Source organism: Danio rerio, chromosome 15, assembly GCF_049306965.1.
Source record: "Danio rerio strain Tuebingen ecotype United States chromosome 15, GRCz12tu, whole genome shotgun sequence".
NCBI lineage: Eukaryota > Metazoa > Chordata > Actinopteri > Cypriniformes > Danionidae > Danio > Danio rerio.
The window spans coordinates 38,877,463-38,894,688 of record NC_133190.1 but is presented as its reverse complement, the minus strand read 5'-3'; the positions used below and the strand labels follow the sequence as shown (position 1 = coordinate 38,894,688).

Below are 17,226 nucleotides of genomic sequence, written 5' to 3'. Positions count from 1 at the left end.
CTTTATTTTGATGGTCCATTTGTCGAATGTAAGTTACATTGTAACTAATTCTCATTAGATTATAAGCAGACTGTTAGATTGGGGTTAGGGTTAGTGTACTTGCAAAGTTTCTTATAGTCTGTTATATGTCTGTTGAAGGAGCAGTATCAACAGATAATAAGCAGACAGTCTACTACTTAAATGGACCATCAAAATAATTTTACCAATAATATATCTCTATACAACTTTCAAACATGATTCCTTTCAAACATGATATATCTAAAAATGACTTTTTTTTATTAAGTGATTCAGTTTGAACAATTCACTTTACTGACTGATACACTTTACTTCAGATTGACTCATTAAAAATAAGAATCAAATTTCTTGTGATCAGAATGTTACACTTCACTCTGTGTTCACCTGTTGCGGCGGTCTGAAGAATCCCATGCCAACGAATAGCTTTTAAATGACCTTTAATATAATATTCAAAATATTATGTTCAAAGCTTACCAAGAGGAGTGCTTGCAAGTGGCGTAGGAGATTCAGGACCGGCAGGCCTGCTCAAATTTCCTTCAATAACTCCTACCATAAATACATAAACAGAGACAGATAGTCATGTAGGTTAGTGCTACTGTAAGTATTCAACAACAAAAACTGTGAATTAACAAAATATAAACAAAACATAACAGAGCTTCATATAAACAGTTATGGGAAAAACGGTGTTATAAATAAACGCCATTACTGGCGTAATGTACTAAGTAATTTAATTAATTACTGTTTGCCCCGTTACAACATCGTTATCTTTACTGACAATTCCATATGGCATCAGTAAGGGACTCTGCAGTGACCACAGTGGACACAAAAGTCATTTACTACAAATATACCAAGATTCAAACATGAAACAGGTTGACATGTACAGTATCTTATGTAATCGCCAATTCTGTGTTTTAACCATGGAAAGATGTCAATGTTACTTTTTTTAAATAATACCGTAATATTAAAAGTCTATTTTTGTTACATTTCCAAAAGCTTCATTTATTTTTAGACTTATTTGTTGGCCAGTTGAGGTAAATTTGAAAAAGTTCTAAATCATCTGTTATGTTTTATTGTTCCACTAAAGAGATGGATTTGATAGATTGTCCCACAGCATCATTAAAATATAATCATGTAGAATGATTATAATCAGTTCTTTAATCAAGGGCTCTATTTTGACGATCCATGCACAAAGTCCAAAGCGCAAGGCGCAAACACATTAAGGGCGTGTCAGAATTTACTTTTGCTATTTTAAGAACGGAAAAATCCACTTTGCGCCGTAGCGCATGGTCTAACAGGGTTGAGCTTATTCTCTTAATGAGTTATTGGTGTGTTCTGAGAATAAATCAATCAGAGTCTCGTCTCCCATTCCTTTTACGAGTCAGTTGCGTCGTGCCATAGCGCATTTGCCATTTACATGACGGACTTTGTAAGCGGAAAAACTGAACTCTTCACTAGAGAGAAATCAGTTAAACAGAGCATCTACAGCACGAGTATGAGAGATGAGCCTCCTTATTCTTTACTTTCACTTTCACTCTCGTGGATAGGGAAAAAGATTTGTTTCAAATTTATTTCTAAATTTAGTTCTAATTTCCAATATAATGTTCTGCGTCTATTAAGCAATGTGTAAGCGAGGCGCACAACTAACGCACTCAGCGCTTGACAATAGACCTGCTTTGATCTTATCTACTGAACAGTCTATTTAAGTTCAACACACCTCCTTTTTTAGACCAGAGTGCCTATGGGCACACATATGAGCACAAATCGACCCTTGCGCCAAGCTAAAACTAGCAAACAACAATTGTGTCGCGCCTTTTGCACATTGCGCCCGGTGTATGATAGGGCTCTTAGTGTTCATTTCATTCAACATGTAGTTGACATTTTTCTTTTAAAAACACAAAAGTTACTTTCCCTGGTAAATCATAATGATGAGCATTTAAAAATCACCTTTAAAGTTGTCCAAATTAAGTTCTTAATGCATATCACTAATAAAAAAAGTTTTTTATACATTTACAGTAGGACTTTTACAAAATATCTTCATGGAAAATCTTAATATTCTCATGATTTTTGGCATAAAATGACATTTTATGAGACAATTTTCACCCAAAAAAAATATTTTTTTGTCTATTTCCACAAACATATCTATTCAACTTAAGACTGGTTTTGTGGTTCAGGGGCACACATATAGATTATTTAAACCTTTGTTAAACATCCGGGTAATTTGTTACTTTTATAATGAAGCAACTCAGTTACTAACTCAGCTACTATTTGTAAGTAACTAGTAACTATAACCAATTACTTTTTAAAGGTGGAGTACGTAAGTTTGACACCCAGTGGTTGAACTAGGTATTACATTCCTGGATCAAAACAAATGCAAGCGCAGGTTGCCAGATTGAGGAGCGAGTCTGACTTAAGTCATGTTCTAAATTAAAGCAGCGGCACGTGATAAAAGGAATATTGTGAATTTTAAAAGGAGTTTTTGTTCTAAGCAACACGTCGAATTGATATTTTAGAAACGGCTTCTATTTCTTGCAGCTAAACAACAGAAAACTAACAATGATCACCTCAGATACACCTCATGTGCTTTATTCAGAGTTAAATGCTAACAATGTGAGTTTGAATGCCATTTCACATGGCATTTATTGCCATCCGACTGAAAGCAGTAGGTATGACAATTGTAGGTTTTCATAGGGCTGTCAAAAGTCAATACTGACACCTGGAGCGGCGTTGTTAAGTATGTAAGCGACGCCACAATACCTCAACCAGACATAATCTGAGATTTAAAAAAAAAACAGGAATTGCATTTTTAGATTTCAATTTTACATTACAAGGGCAAAACATTTTCATTCAACACAAAACTAGCAATGTGTGCTAAAATCAATATGGTTAGTTTTGATTCCATGTGTACTTTAAAGCCACCTTTCCACTGCACACGACATTTAGACACGACTGTCTTAATATGCCCCCTTGTGGCAGTCGCACCGAATTTTCAGTTCTAACGAGCACCATGGGAAAGAAGCTGATTCTCAGTGTGCAAAATAAAGTAGTGCAAAAGCAAGAGCCATTATTCCCTGTGTGTTCACCATGGTTGAATGAATGAATGAATGAATGAATAAATACTAGAGACTCATGGACTGCTAAAAATATTGGAGTGAATGTGGAGACAACATAAGAAATTCTAAATTTTTTACTTTATTACTTACATTTATGAACAGAAATGTTTTTATATATATAGAGACTTTTTTTGGTTAAAAAAATAACCAAATAAACTACTATTTCTCATCTCGCGAGCATGGACCAGCTTGGACAACACTGGAATACATTACATCCGGTTGGCCGGTCGCATACGGTCTAGTCGCAGGAGTTCAAATATTTCAACGGATCCGAAGCTCAGTTCGGATCCGAATTCTCCACATACGGAGATGATCGGAACTCCACGCAGCTCCCAAATACTCTCCATTGGAAATGAATGACTTCCGGTCTGTCGCTTGTTGTGTGCAGTGGAAAGGGAAAGCTTAAGGGATTCTCAGGTAACACACCTTACCTGGCAGACAGGAGGGCAGCGGCATCCCATCATCACTAAGCCATATCCCACTCTGGTTACAGGTGTATGTGTCTGTAAAATGCCAGAGTCCAAAGTGTTTAATAGGACTCTAAAAAATCTTTCTTATATATTTTAAATGTATATAATATTCTATATTATTTTATATAATATATTTTCATTATTTCACATTGTTTCTATTTCATAAGCTTTGCAATAACCTGATTTATGATAAATTGTAGGTCTATAGGTTTGTGAATTGAATTTTGTATGTCTGCCCGAGTGTTATTTGGGTGTTTATATATGCATTGAGAGTAGGCATTGAGGTTATATGCGAGTAAAGGTGTGTTTGCATACACCGAGTTTATATGTATCTGCATAAGTTAATGTGGGTGTATATATATATATATAATGTGGGTGTGTATATATATATATATATATATATATATATATATATATATATATATATATATATATATATATATATATATATATATATATATATATATATATATATATATATATATATATATATTTAGGGATGCACCGATATGGTTTTTTGGCCGATATCGATAACCGATAATTATTCAGACTTGGAGGCTGATAGCCGACATGTATAGGCTGATAATTATAAATATAAATATTATAAATAATTATAAATATTTCAAAATGTTATATTTTTATACAGCAAAGTTCATAAAAGCTGAAACTCAGCTCTTTTGAACTAAATAGTCTATACTTAAAGCAAAAAAGCTATGATTTCAAAATTGCAAGGTGATTAGACCTATTTTCACAATTTCACATAAATCAGCATGCAAAAAATATATTATTTCATTTTCTTCATAGCAAGTGAACATACAACTTGACTGTTGCATAAAATTACAAAATGGGATTTAATCAACAAGCAAGTTAAATATATTTTAAACAAAATGAAAATGAAAGGACTAAAACCAGCTCAAATGTTCTTGGTATATGAACCAGATATGGCCGCCGATATATTGTGCATCCCTAATATATATATATATATATATATATATATATATATATATATATATATATATATATATATATATATATATATATATATATATATATAGTTTTAAACATCCAATAGTATAGATGCATATGCAAGTAATTGTTCTATGTGTATATGCACGTGTTTTATGTATGTGTTGATAAGCAAAGCTTGATTTAAATCTTACACAGCACCTCATATTCAGTGCATCAGTGACTGAATCAGTGAAAAACTCACTGTTGACAGCAGAGTCTCTGCAGCTGTACTGGATTTGGGATCCAAACACAGTGCTGTTGTCAGAGTTCACAAAAACAACCTCAGCCAGAAGTTCATCTACTGGACCACAGTCAACCTCTAGGGAAGATGAGAAAGAAATTGAATTAAAGAGCCTTGTTTTTGGATTTCATTAGAAAATATTTTGGTATGACTCTTATTTCTTTTTTATTACTTTTTACTTTATGAATAATAACAATAATGTTAAAATGTTCATACAATATTACATAATATGGTTGTAACTTAGATGTTTGACAGATTACAAATACAAAGAAAATTGACACAGAAGCAATGTTCACTCTGGAATTGCTAGTAAATGTCACAGAAATTGCAAAAAAAACAACAACAAAAAAACAGTAAATGACCCATTGATTCCCATTGAAAATGTAATTGCTTGTAAATGTAAACTAGAAAACTCCAAAAGAAAAAGGAGTGTATGGCATGGTATGAATCTAATTATTAGGATATGAATTATTAGGAATTATGAGGTGAAAATCATATGATACTAAATGTAAAGAATGAATTTTACAATAGGCCATGCATAATGTTGGAGGATTCTTGATGGAAGAGATTAGATTTGATGAGCAATTGAAGTATTTAAATAGTGAATATCACAATCATACCAAAAGTGTCCACTCTTCCACTTGAGTTGTCCATTGGCAACAGCTCCAGCAGTTTGTGGTCAGTCCTGTCTAAAAGTCTAAGTGCATTTACTGTATGTGTGTGTACTTCTGTCTCAAAATAAAGCCAAATAGTGAAAGGCATGAGTGTATTATATGTACTATGTGTGAGAGTGTGTTTGTTCACTAGATCATTTCAGCACAGAGACCTTTGTGATGAAAAACCATTAATGACCAGTAGATGGAAACCTTCTACTTAAAACCATTTCCCATTCTGAAAAAAGCACAATCATGTTTAGTATTTGAGGCTGAAGATGTTTTGCATAGATGTTTTGTTTAAATTGTTATAAATTTTAAATATATATATATATATATATATATATATATATATATATATATATATATATATATATATATATATATATATATATATATATATATACATATATATATATATATTTATTTATCCATTTCTCAGTGATCTTGCATTTAAACAAAACCGTTTAATTAAACAGATCTATTTATTAAAATAATATTTTAGTAATCAAACATATTTAGAAATTAGAAATTGAAAGATAATATAAGAACATTTAAGCAAAATTTTATTTGATATTTAATATTTGTATATTTAATAATTTTAAGTGTAATATTTTGTATTAAATTAGGCTTTGCTACTGTAGCATTTAGAATATTATTGTAAGTTATTTTGTTAGATAAGTTCCAGATCTGGCTAATGTACTGACTAATCTAATGTATATCCACAAACATAATATTGTAAAGCTTTCTATTAAAAATATGAACTTAAAAGATAGATTTGTAAGGGGTGAACTTATCAATTTTATATATATATATATATATATATATATATATATATATATATATATATATATATATATATATATATATATATATATATATATATATATATATATATAAATATTTTATATATAATATATATAATAATAAAATATTTATACACACACACACACACACACACACACACACACACACACACACACACACACACACACAGGTGCAATCAGAATTAATCAACACCCTTTGAATTTTTTTTCCTTAATGAAATATTTCCCAAATTATGTTTAACTGACCAAGGACATTTTCACAATATGTCTGATTTTTTTCTTCTGGAAAAAGTCTTAATTAAGGTATTTTGGCTAGATTAAAAGCACTTTTTTAATTTTTAAAGACTATTTTAAGGTCAAAATGATTAGCCCCTTTAAGCTATTTTTTGGATAGTCTACAGAACAAACCATTGTTATACAATAGCTTGCCTAATTACCCTAACCTGCCTAGTTACCCTAATTAACCTATTGTTGTATGTTATGTACTATCATCATGGCAAAGATAAAATAAATCAGTTATTAGAAATGAGCTTTTAAAACTTTTATGTTTAGAAATGTTTTTAAAAAAATATTCTCTTCCTTAAACAGAAATTGAGGAAAAAAATAAACAGGGGGGCTAATAAGTCTGAACTCTATATATATATATATATATTCATTTTTTTATATTCATTATAATTCATGAGTGTCATAGAAAGTGTTAAAGAAATTTGTTCAAATTTGAACAAATAAACAAATTTGTTCAAATTCTGCTCTAAGCAATATTCCTAAAAAAAAAAAAAAAAAAAAAAAACGTTTTGATATATTTACAGAAGGAAATTCACAAAACATCTTCACTCTACACGGAACATAATACGATTCTGATGAATTCTGTAACAATTTGTAAAAAAAATTATAATTTTATATATAATGTATTTTTGCCTATTCCCACAAATATATCCTAAAAATAAACTCCTTTGGGGTCCAGGACCATAAATATAGATAATAAAATCACTTTGTTAAACTTTTCAACATCAAAAGATGTATGATTGATCCCTCATAATGTAAAAGAGAAGTAAATAAACACTATTTCAGTGTCAATGATGCTCTAAAAAAGGCCCAAAAAAACAGTTGCTTTCCTTAGTATTTTTATCAAAACCCATATACATCTTTGTCACTATTACTTGATGAATAGAAACGTCCAAACCAGTGAAAAACCTAAAAACAGAACTATTTTGGAACATTATAAATTGCTTTACTGTCAAATTGGATCAACCTCTGCCACCAATAAATATATCTTAATAACCCCAACATTGTCAAAAGGCAATGAATATATCAAGTGCTACATCCATGCTGCACCATGAGCGCCGTAGTTGCCAGTCCCTTTAAGGATTTAACTCAGTATCTGATTGGTTAAAATGCTCAGCAGAGAACGACTCCTCCTTTGAGATTCCTTCTCTGGTGGCAGCAAAGAGAATTAGAATAAGAAAACAGTGAGAAAGGGCAAGTGAGGAAAAAAAAAAACAAGACAGATGGAAAACAGAACTATCTCTGTTAAAAGACTCACTTTTACACAGCGGGACGCCACTGCTCCATTTCCCATCCCTCAGACACTCGATCTGATAGTGCTCGAATTCTTCATCACCCTGTAAGAGAGACTGCGACCGTCAGTGTGTGATGTAAAACAGCGCTGATTTATCTCAATCATGCAACGGTCAGTGGCTTTATCAGCGCAAATGAATGGTGACCTTCGCCTAACCTGTCTCAGCAAGTATCCGGGGTCACAGGTCAGCGTAATGTGATCTCGGAAGATGTAAATAGGCTGCAGAGGCTCTAGTTGTCCATTGAGGAGCGGCGTTGGAGGAGAGCATTCAGGACCTGAAGACGGCAACATATTCAAACATATTCATTTCTGGAACAGTAGCCTGGTTTACACCTGATATTTAAAGACATAGTTCACTTAAAAAATGAAAGTTCTGTCATCATTTGCTTCTTATTTATGTTGAACACAAAAATAGATATTTGGAAGAATGTTAAAATCATTGACTTCCATAACAGTTTTTAATCTTTCTATGTATGTGAATGGTTACCGGTTTTCAACATTCTTCAAACTATCCCCTTTTGAGTTCAACAGAAAAAAGAGACTCATAAAGGTATGGAACCAAGAGTATTGACTTTAGCATATCAGCTCTCTGGCTATTTCTTTATGGAAAGCACGGATCAAATTTACAACATTTTATAAATATCATGTTTCTATAATTCAGGATTCATACACATTTTTACAACTAAAATCCCATGCATTTTCCAGAACTTTCAAGTACATTTTCATAATGTAATGTCTCATGTAACGTCTACATATACATGGTAAATAATAGGAAAAACAATGACGTTCAAATTTATTACAGCATATCATAGAACATAGAACTATTATTTTAAAATATGCTTTATACCTATGTAAAATAGATTTTGATCATGCTTACAAAGCACTAACAAAGCTTACAAAAGCACTAACAAAGCACTAACAATATGATTCATATAATAATATGAAGTTTTTGGCCAAGAACAGAAAATAAGTTTTGTCATCATTTGTTTCTTTCTTCTGTTTAACACAAAGGTGGATATTTGGAAGAATGTTGAGGTTTTATAAATATCATGTTTCTATCACTTTAAGTGAAGTTTCCCAAACTAATTTCGAGAGGAGCACGTGATAGAATTGACTACAGCTGATCCGTATCACTAATCACTAACTAGCCAATCGGATCACTCTAAATTTAATATAAATATCCAGCCTAAACTCCATTCCTCATCTTCGTTTTTGGAAGACACGGAAACAGCTAGCGACTCAAGCAAGCAAAAAATCTGCAAAATGGAAAAGCACCAAACGCTCTCCACCACCACCAGCAGCAGCAATAACAACAACAACAACAACAATCTCCACCAAGCTAATGAAAGCGGCGCTATCCTAGAAACTTCAGCCGAGGACCAGCATCAACTTACCCAGAGTGGGAACCAGCTTGAGCCCGAGGCTACAGTAAGAGGCCGAAGGCCAATCCGTTCAACAGCAACAAGGTTATCTCGCCGTCTTCAATCCTCATCCCCGTATGCTACAAATCTCCATCCACCTTCACCAGCCTCTTCGTACGCTTCCGCAACATCTTCACCAACCATCAACAGGAACATGACCGCAAACGAACTCCGCCAAAGCATCACAGACGCCGGCATTTCCATTCCAAGCCGATGCAATAAGACTGAACTCCTCAAACTGTACACATCCATTACCTCATCGACTCCGCCCACCAGGAACACTCGCTCCCGCCACGCCCCGTATCCCCAGCACAGCGCTTCTCCGCCAGCCTCTAACCAACCCGGACCAAGAAAAGCAACTGGAAAAACCAAGAACACCAAAAAACCACAAGCCCAACACCACCAAGATAATAGGAGCTTTACTGGAACCACATCTAATCAAACCAAGGACAATAACCCAGACATCAACGCTACCCAGCAAAACAACGCCACCTTCTTCTGGCCACAAGCTCCTCAATCTAGCGCAACTCCCAGTCCTCATCTTTATGCTACTAATCCCTTACAGTTTTCTCTTCCTTCCAACCTTCCATCTACATCTACCAACCTCATCCACTCACACGAGCCTACAAATATCAGTACTAATGCTCCTCTTCATTCTTCTTCTTTTTCTCCCTCCAATATTCCTTCATTCATGCCCTCTTCATCCCTCCACCAAGCACTCGCATCTAATACTAACCCTCCTCCGCATCCTCCTCTCCCTACTAACATTTCTTCCACTCACCCCCCCTTCACCCTAGCCACTGCCGTACCTCTTCCCATCCCTCAGAATGCTCCAGCTCTGGAACCTCCACCCGTCTCCAATACCATCAGGAATCTCATCATCTCAGGTGCTGACATAGATCTCTCCACACTTCTTTCACCCATTGCACCTCCCACGGCAGAACGCCAGATAGATTGCGGCGAATTTGCACTCATACTGAAACCATCCACCAGTTCTCAAACCCGCACTCTTTCACTAGCAGAATTTCACGTAGCTTTTTCCAGATACACAGAGGTAATTTGCTCGGTTTTTCCTCATAGGAGGCGCGAGCTCAACGATTACATGGCCATTATTTCGGAGCTCGCGCTCTCCTATGGGGGAACACATTTTTACACCTATCATAAGTTATTTTCAGCAAAATGCGCAATTCGCGTCTCACAATGGAATCAAATTCAATATTGGGGGGCTATCGACTTTGATCTCCATAACAGAGTCTTTCTCGGTTGCCGTAATCTATCCTGCGCGGTCTGCCGTTCCAGTCTCCACTCCACCACCTCCTGTCCCTTCGTCATCCCTCCCTCTGATACAGTTCCACCTAATCCAAGATCCACCAGCTACGTTCCTCGTACATCCACCTCCGCTATCCCTGCTCTTCTTCCTTCTCAGTCTTCTTCCCGAAATCAATCTTCTCATAATCCCTGCTTCAACTTCAATTCCGGAAGATGCTACCGACACCCATGCAAATTTCTCCACATCTGTAACTACTGCGGAGGCGCGCACGCACGCATTGTTTGCCAAGTCCAAAAAGCTAATAAAAAATCCAAGCAGTATCTGTCGACTCCTGTTAATATTTCTCAACTTGCTCATGAATTAAGTTTGCACCCTGATTCTAACTTCTCTGATTTTCTCATTACAGGTTTATCCAACGGATTTCACCCCGGCGTCTCTACTCTTCCGTCCTACAACCTGGCCTGCCCTAATTTAATGTCAGCCACCGCAGAACCAGAAGTCGTAGATCAACTGATCAAGAAAGAGATCGATAATAATTTTATGATCGGTCCCTTTCTTGCTCCCCCCTTCAGAGTATACCGAATTAGTCCAATCGGCATAGCTACCAGAAAATTTTCTGGCAAAAAACGCCTCATAATCGACCTTTCATCCCCTCATAATTCTTGCTTCTCTAGCATTAACAGCATCATTCCTCCAGAGGAATACGCGCTAAACTACCACGATATAGACCAAGCGATATCCCTGATCAAATTAGTCGGCCGCAACGCTTGGCTCGCTAAAGTAGACATTTCCTCGGCATTCAAAGTTATGCCGTTACACCCCGACTACTGGCATCTCTTTGGCATTAATTGGAGATCTAAATTCTACTTCGCCGTACGCCTTACCTTCGGATGCAGAAGTAGTCCAAAAATATTTGACATGCTTTCGGAAGCTATATGCTGGATCCTGTCAAATAACTACGGCATCGCGCACATACTACATCTCCTCGACGATTTCCTCATTATCTCACCCCCGAGTAACCCCGCAACAGAACACCTGACAATAACAAAAACAGTTTTCGACAATCTCGGCATTCCGCTCGCAGAGGAAAAAACTTCGGGACCTGGTACTTCACTAGAATTTTTAGGCATCAAATTGGATTCAAACAAATTCCAAGCCTCCTTACCTAAAGAAAAAATCGACCGCATCATCGCATTATCCTCAATATTTTTGGAAAATCAAAATTGCTCAAAGCGCGAACTTTTGTCCATTTTAGGACATTTAAATTTCGCCATGCGTATCATTCCCCAAGGACGTCCCTTTGTAACTCACCTTCTCCAATTAGCAGCATCGGTCCCCGGATTAGATGATTCTCTCTCTCTATCCGACCAATGCCGTCACGAACTCAGCCTTTGGATTTCCTTCCTAAAGTGCTGGAATGGCTGTTCCTTTTTCTATAGCGACCTGATAGAATCCCCGATCGATATTCAACTATACACAGACGCCGCTCCCTCAATAGGGTTCGGTGGATACTACCAGGGTCGCTGGTTCGCATCTTCATGGCCTCACCAAATGATCGAAATTCCCCCTCACCATCAATCGTCAGCACTATTCGAATTATATCCTTTAGTCGCCGCTTCCATATTGTGGGGAGATGAATGGTCCGCCTCCAGCATTCTAGTCCATTGCGACAATGAAGCCGTTGTTCAATGCATTAACAAAAGGCGCTCACACTCTCCCGCGCTAATGCCGCTCCTCCGCCGCCTCATTTGGACCTCCGCCAAAAAACAGTTTATCATAACAGCTAAACATGTACCAGGTTTTCATAATCAAATTGCTGACTCTCTCTCTCGTTTTCTGTTTCAGAAATTTCGAATGCTCGCACCAGAAGCAGATCTACATCCGCATCCAGTGCCTCCTTATTCAGAGATGATATTCCTATAAACCACCCTATGCATCACCTGCATCAGACGTCCATCTCCCTTATTTTAAATGCTGTTGCTCCTAGAACTTTACAAACATATCTTACTGCATGGAATACATTCAAACATTTCCATTTCCTGTACAACACATCATTTCCAGATTTTTCCTTGCTTACAATTACCTCATTCATCACATACCTCCATTCATACAAAAACATACAAGCCAGCTCCATCAGAAGCTATTTAAGTGGCATCCAATTCTTTCACAAGTTAATTCATGGCTCTACTTCAGATGATATAGCAAATTCGCAAACCAGCCTTCTTATTAAAGGCGTTCAAAAAACCCACCCCTCCCTCCCAGACTCTAGGCTGCCCATCACACACCATATACTGTCTAAATGTATCTCCACCCTTCGTAAAGGCTATGTATCCACACACACAGATCGTACCCTGGATGCTATGTTCATACTTTCTTTTTTCGGATTCCTAAGATGTTCCGAAATTTCTATAACTTCAAAATTCGTGCCCAGCATCCACCCCACCATATCAGATCTAACTTTGGTTGACGGGGAAACAATATCCTTCCTCATCAAGCAAAGCAAGACCGATCAATCACGCAAAGGACACCTAATTTACATATTCGACATCCCCTCCTCTACATTCCCGTTTCAAACACTCCTAGCATACATTCACTACAGAAAAACTCTCAATCCCACCCCTCTCTCCCCCCTTTTCATAGATGATTTATCTCGCCCAGTAACACGCTTCTGGTTTCAAAAACACCTTAAAGCAGTCCTTCGCCTTTCTGGCATTTCTCCAGAACCATACTCCAGCCACTCATTTAGAATCGGAGCCGCCACTACCGCAGCTCATAGAGGACTATCTCAACAGCATATACAGACATTGGGGAGGTGGACATCTGATGCCTTCAAGTCATACATTCGCCTAAGCCAAAGTCATCTTAAAGAAGCCCAGAAGACCATGTCAATGAGTCATAATACCAACCCATAACGTAACTATCCCCCCCCCACCCCCACCCCCGCCAATCCCCGCCCAGCATCACCACCACCCCGCTCAGAGGAGTCTCCATTTCCTCCCTCCTTCCCCGACTCCTGCGAAGCCAGCCTTTGATAGCTCAACTCCCGAGCTGTGACTACGAGCACGAGTCACGTCACTGCCCCCCCCATCAGCCCTAGCTTCTTTTATTTATCTTATTTTGCTTTGATCATTTATATACGCATATATGAGGAGCGAGTATAGCACGCCCACATAAATATATGCCTATATGAATAACAGAATCATATGCCCGCACGCGCCCACGCATGCGGATATATACATTTTTACATAGTGCTGTCACCCCTAAGCTCTGGCCACCGCAGGAGCGGTCCCAGAGCTTAAACCCCCTTTTTTCCCTCTAGAAGGAGTCTCCATCGGCCAAATTCCCCCCTTCCCGACTCCTTCTAGAACCAGCCTTTGATAGCTCAACTTCCCGAGCTGTGACTACGAGCACGAGTCACGTCACTGCCCCCCCCCACCAGCCTTAGCTTCTTTTATTTATCTTATTTTGCTTTGATCATTTATATACGCATATATGAGGAGTGTGTATGACACGCCTACAAATATATGCCTATATGAATAACAGAATCATATGCCCGCATGCGCCCACGCATGCGGATATATACATTTTTACATAGTGCTGTCACCCCTAAGCTCTGGCCACCGCAGGAGCGGTCCCAGAGCTTAAAACCCCTTTTGCCCTCTAGAAGGAGTCTCCATCGGCCAAAATTCCCCCTTCCCGACTCCTTCTAGAACCAGCCTTTGATAGCTCAACTGCCCGAGCTGTGACTACGAGCACGAGTCACGTCACTGCCCCCCCCCCCACCAGCCCTAGCTTCTTTTATTTATCTTATTTTGCTTTGATCATTTATATACGCATATATGAGGAGTGTGTATGGCACGCCTACAAATATATGCCTATATGAATAACAGAATCATATGCCCGCATGCGCCCACGCATGCGGATATATACATTTTTACATAGTGCTGTCACCCCTAAGCTCTGGCCACCGCAGGAGCGGTCCCAGAGCTTAAAACCCCCCTTTTTCCTCTAGTAGGAGTCTCCATCGGCCAAATTTTCCCCTTCCCGACTCCTTCTAGAACCAGCCTTTGATAGCTCAACTTCCCGAGCTGTGACTACGAGCACGAGTCACGTCACTGCCCCCCCCCACCAGCCCTAGCTTCTTTTGTTTATTTATTTTGCTTTGACTGTTTATATACGCATATATGAGGAATGCGCAACATGCCTACAAATATATGCCTATATGAATAATATAATCATATGCCGCGTGCGCCTACGCCGCGCATATACATTTTCACTAGTGCCGTCACCCCTAAGCTCTTCCCGAACTGTGACTACGAGCACGAGTCACTCCACGAGCTTAATTTGTTTTATTTTACCTATTCATATGTGCATATTAAAAAAAAAAAAAAAAAAAAAAAAAAAAAAAAAAAAAAAAAAAAAACACAGCACACGTGCGTATATGGATATATGCCCATATGAATAGATAATTATATGCCCGCATGCGGACATATACATTATTTCATAACATTTGCCTATTTTTACACTACCTCCATCGGAGATAGAGTCCCATCTTTTCCCATCAAGGCTCTTACAAGCCTGCATCTCCTCTACCTCTCTAATTTCTTCTCAAATCACTATATCCAGCAGCCGGATATAGCAATTCTAGCCTTTTGGGGGGCGTTCTTCGAATACACGGCTGCTGTCCCGACACAATGGCATTTATGGGGAGCTATCGAGAACTACCTGATCTCATATCCCTCCTAATGCTTATTGACCAGGCGGGAGCCTTGGGCTCATCTATCACCGAGCTCAGGGTTCTCTCCCGGGACAGCATGCCAAACTAGCTTAAATAGTCAAGCACTATCTAAGTGTGAACTCTTGAAGTGAAGTTTCCCAAACTAATTTCGAGAGGAGCACGTGATAGAATTGACTACAGCTGATCCGTATCACTAATCACTAACTAGCCAATCGGATCACTCTAAATTTAATATAAATATCCAGCCTAAACTCCATTCCTCATCTTCGTTTTTGGAAAACCCCCCCATCCTTCCCTTCTCCCTCCTCCTCAGTTCGGGCGTCACGGCGGCTCAGTGGCTAGCACTGTTGCCTCACAGCAAGGAGGTCATTGGTTCAACACTAGCTGAGCCAACCGATACTCTCTGTGCGGAGTTTGCATGTTCTCCCCGTGTTCGCGTGGGTTTTCTCCGGGTACTCCGGTTTCCTCCCACACCTAAAAAACCATGCAAAGTTAAAGTCACAAGCACATACTACAAATTAGCGCCAATAGTGATTTATTTTGGGAGCTATCGAGAACTACCTGATCTCATATCCCTCCTAATGCTTATTGACCAGGCGGGAGCCTTGGGCTCATCTATCACCGAGCTCAGGGTTCTCTCCCGGGACAGCATGCCAAACTAGCTTAAATAGTCAAGCACTATCTAAGTGTGAACTCTTGAAAAAAAAATATATATAACAATAAAAAAGAGCAACATAAAATAAAAATCAGATTTGTAAAGTTTATTTTGATAAAAATGTTAACATTTTAAAAGGATTCATGCTTAAAAATAGTTCCTTTAAAGGACAACTATTTTACCCCTTTTTCAAGATTTAAGATAAGTCTTTTGTAAGAATGTGTCTGTAAAGTTTAAGTTCTCGAGAGCTCCCCTGAGAGGGGAAGAAGAGGTGGATGAGGGGTTTGTTCTGTAAAGGAAGATAAGGGAGTAATTTTTCCTAGGCGACTTATAATGAGTTTGGATTAATCTGATTGGCTAACTAATGATTGTAGATGAGAGACCAGCTGCGGTCAATCATATCACGTGCTCCTCTCGGAATTAGCTTGTGAAACTTCACTTATTAGAATCAAAGATCCTGTGAAATGCTTTGAAATGTGCATTTTAATTTGATGTTTAATCTCAACCAAAAACATTAGGACAGGACGGGACTCATATCAGCTCCTTCCCTTTTTAAGAAACAACCAGTAGCTTTCTGCTTTCATCACAGCTCTGCCTGTGAGCGTGGTTGAGCTCAAGCGCATCACATTGAGAAGCAAATGAGAAATAGGGTATGAGAGATACTAAAGAGCATTTGATTGGTCAAGATTTGATGAGAAACGGAAGTATGAGGTGACATGAAAAAATAGTCGATCCATTTAGGCGAAATAGACAAACTGCAAGCTTTGGATGCTTGTATAAGTTTCATATCTTCTAAATATGAATTGTGTCACTGCTTTGGAGCTATCTAGACTGATGCTGACATCTACAAAACGTCATTTTAATTTCACAGGACCTTTAACAAATTACTTTGAGCAGACCATGAATAACCCCAAAATCTTGAGATGAGTCCTTCCACACTGACATTATAGATACATATTGAATTTTACTGTACTGTAAAGACTGGTTTAAAGAAAAGACTGGTTTATTTAAAAGTTTGTGATACTAATGTCACCTTAAAAAGTGCAACAATATTTAATAATGAAAAACATTAAAGCACAGAGCCACATGTACTGTATCACTTAGTTTGGAAGTACAGTGCAAATTTTAAATGCAGTAGTCATGGGTGGAAAATGGTACATAAAACATTCTTATATCTAGATAAGAATCTAGATTTATTCACATGTATAGATTCTTATTTCTAGGCCTCGTTTCCATCTG

The 17,226-nt window shown here is 37.6% G+C and overlaps 1 protein-coding gene across 4 annotated transcripts in view; it reads right to left on the bottom strand.

Moving 5' to 3' along the window:
* Positions 1-17,226, bottom strand: part of masp1 (MBL associated serine protease 1) — a 67,723-nt gene that overhangs the window by 33,915 nt on the left and 16,582 nt on the right. For 2 of the 4 annotated variants that reach the window (NM_001386256.1, XM_073922594.1), the window contains exons 7-11: positions 8,060-8,178; positions 7,868-7,946; positions 4,806-4,922; positions 3,557-3,628; positions 490-561 (exon numbers count right to left, since the gene is read on the bottom strand). In NM_001386256.1, coding sequence (NP_001373185.1) covers positions 490-561; positions 3,557-3,628; positions 4,806-4,922; positions 7,868-7,946; positions 8,060-8,178 — 459 coding nt within the window. Of the gene's footprint in view, positions 1-489; positions 562-3,551; positions 3,629-4,805; positions 4,923-7,431; positions 7,759-7,867; positions 7,947-8,059; positions 8,179-17,226 lie in introns of those variants that run through there. The other 2 variants (XM_073922595.1, NM_001386257.1) reach the window with 2 other exon arrangements.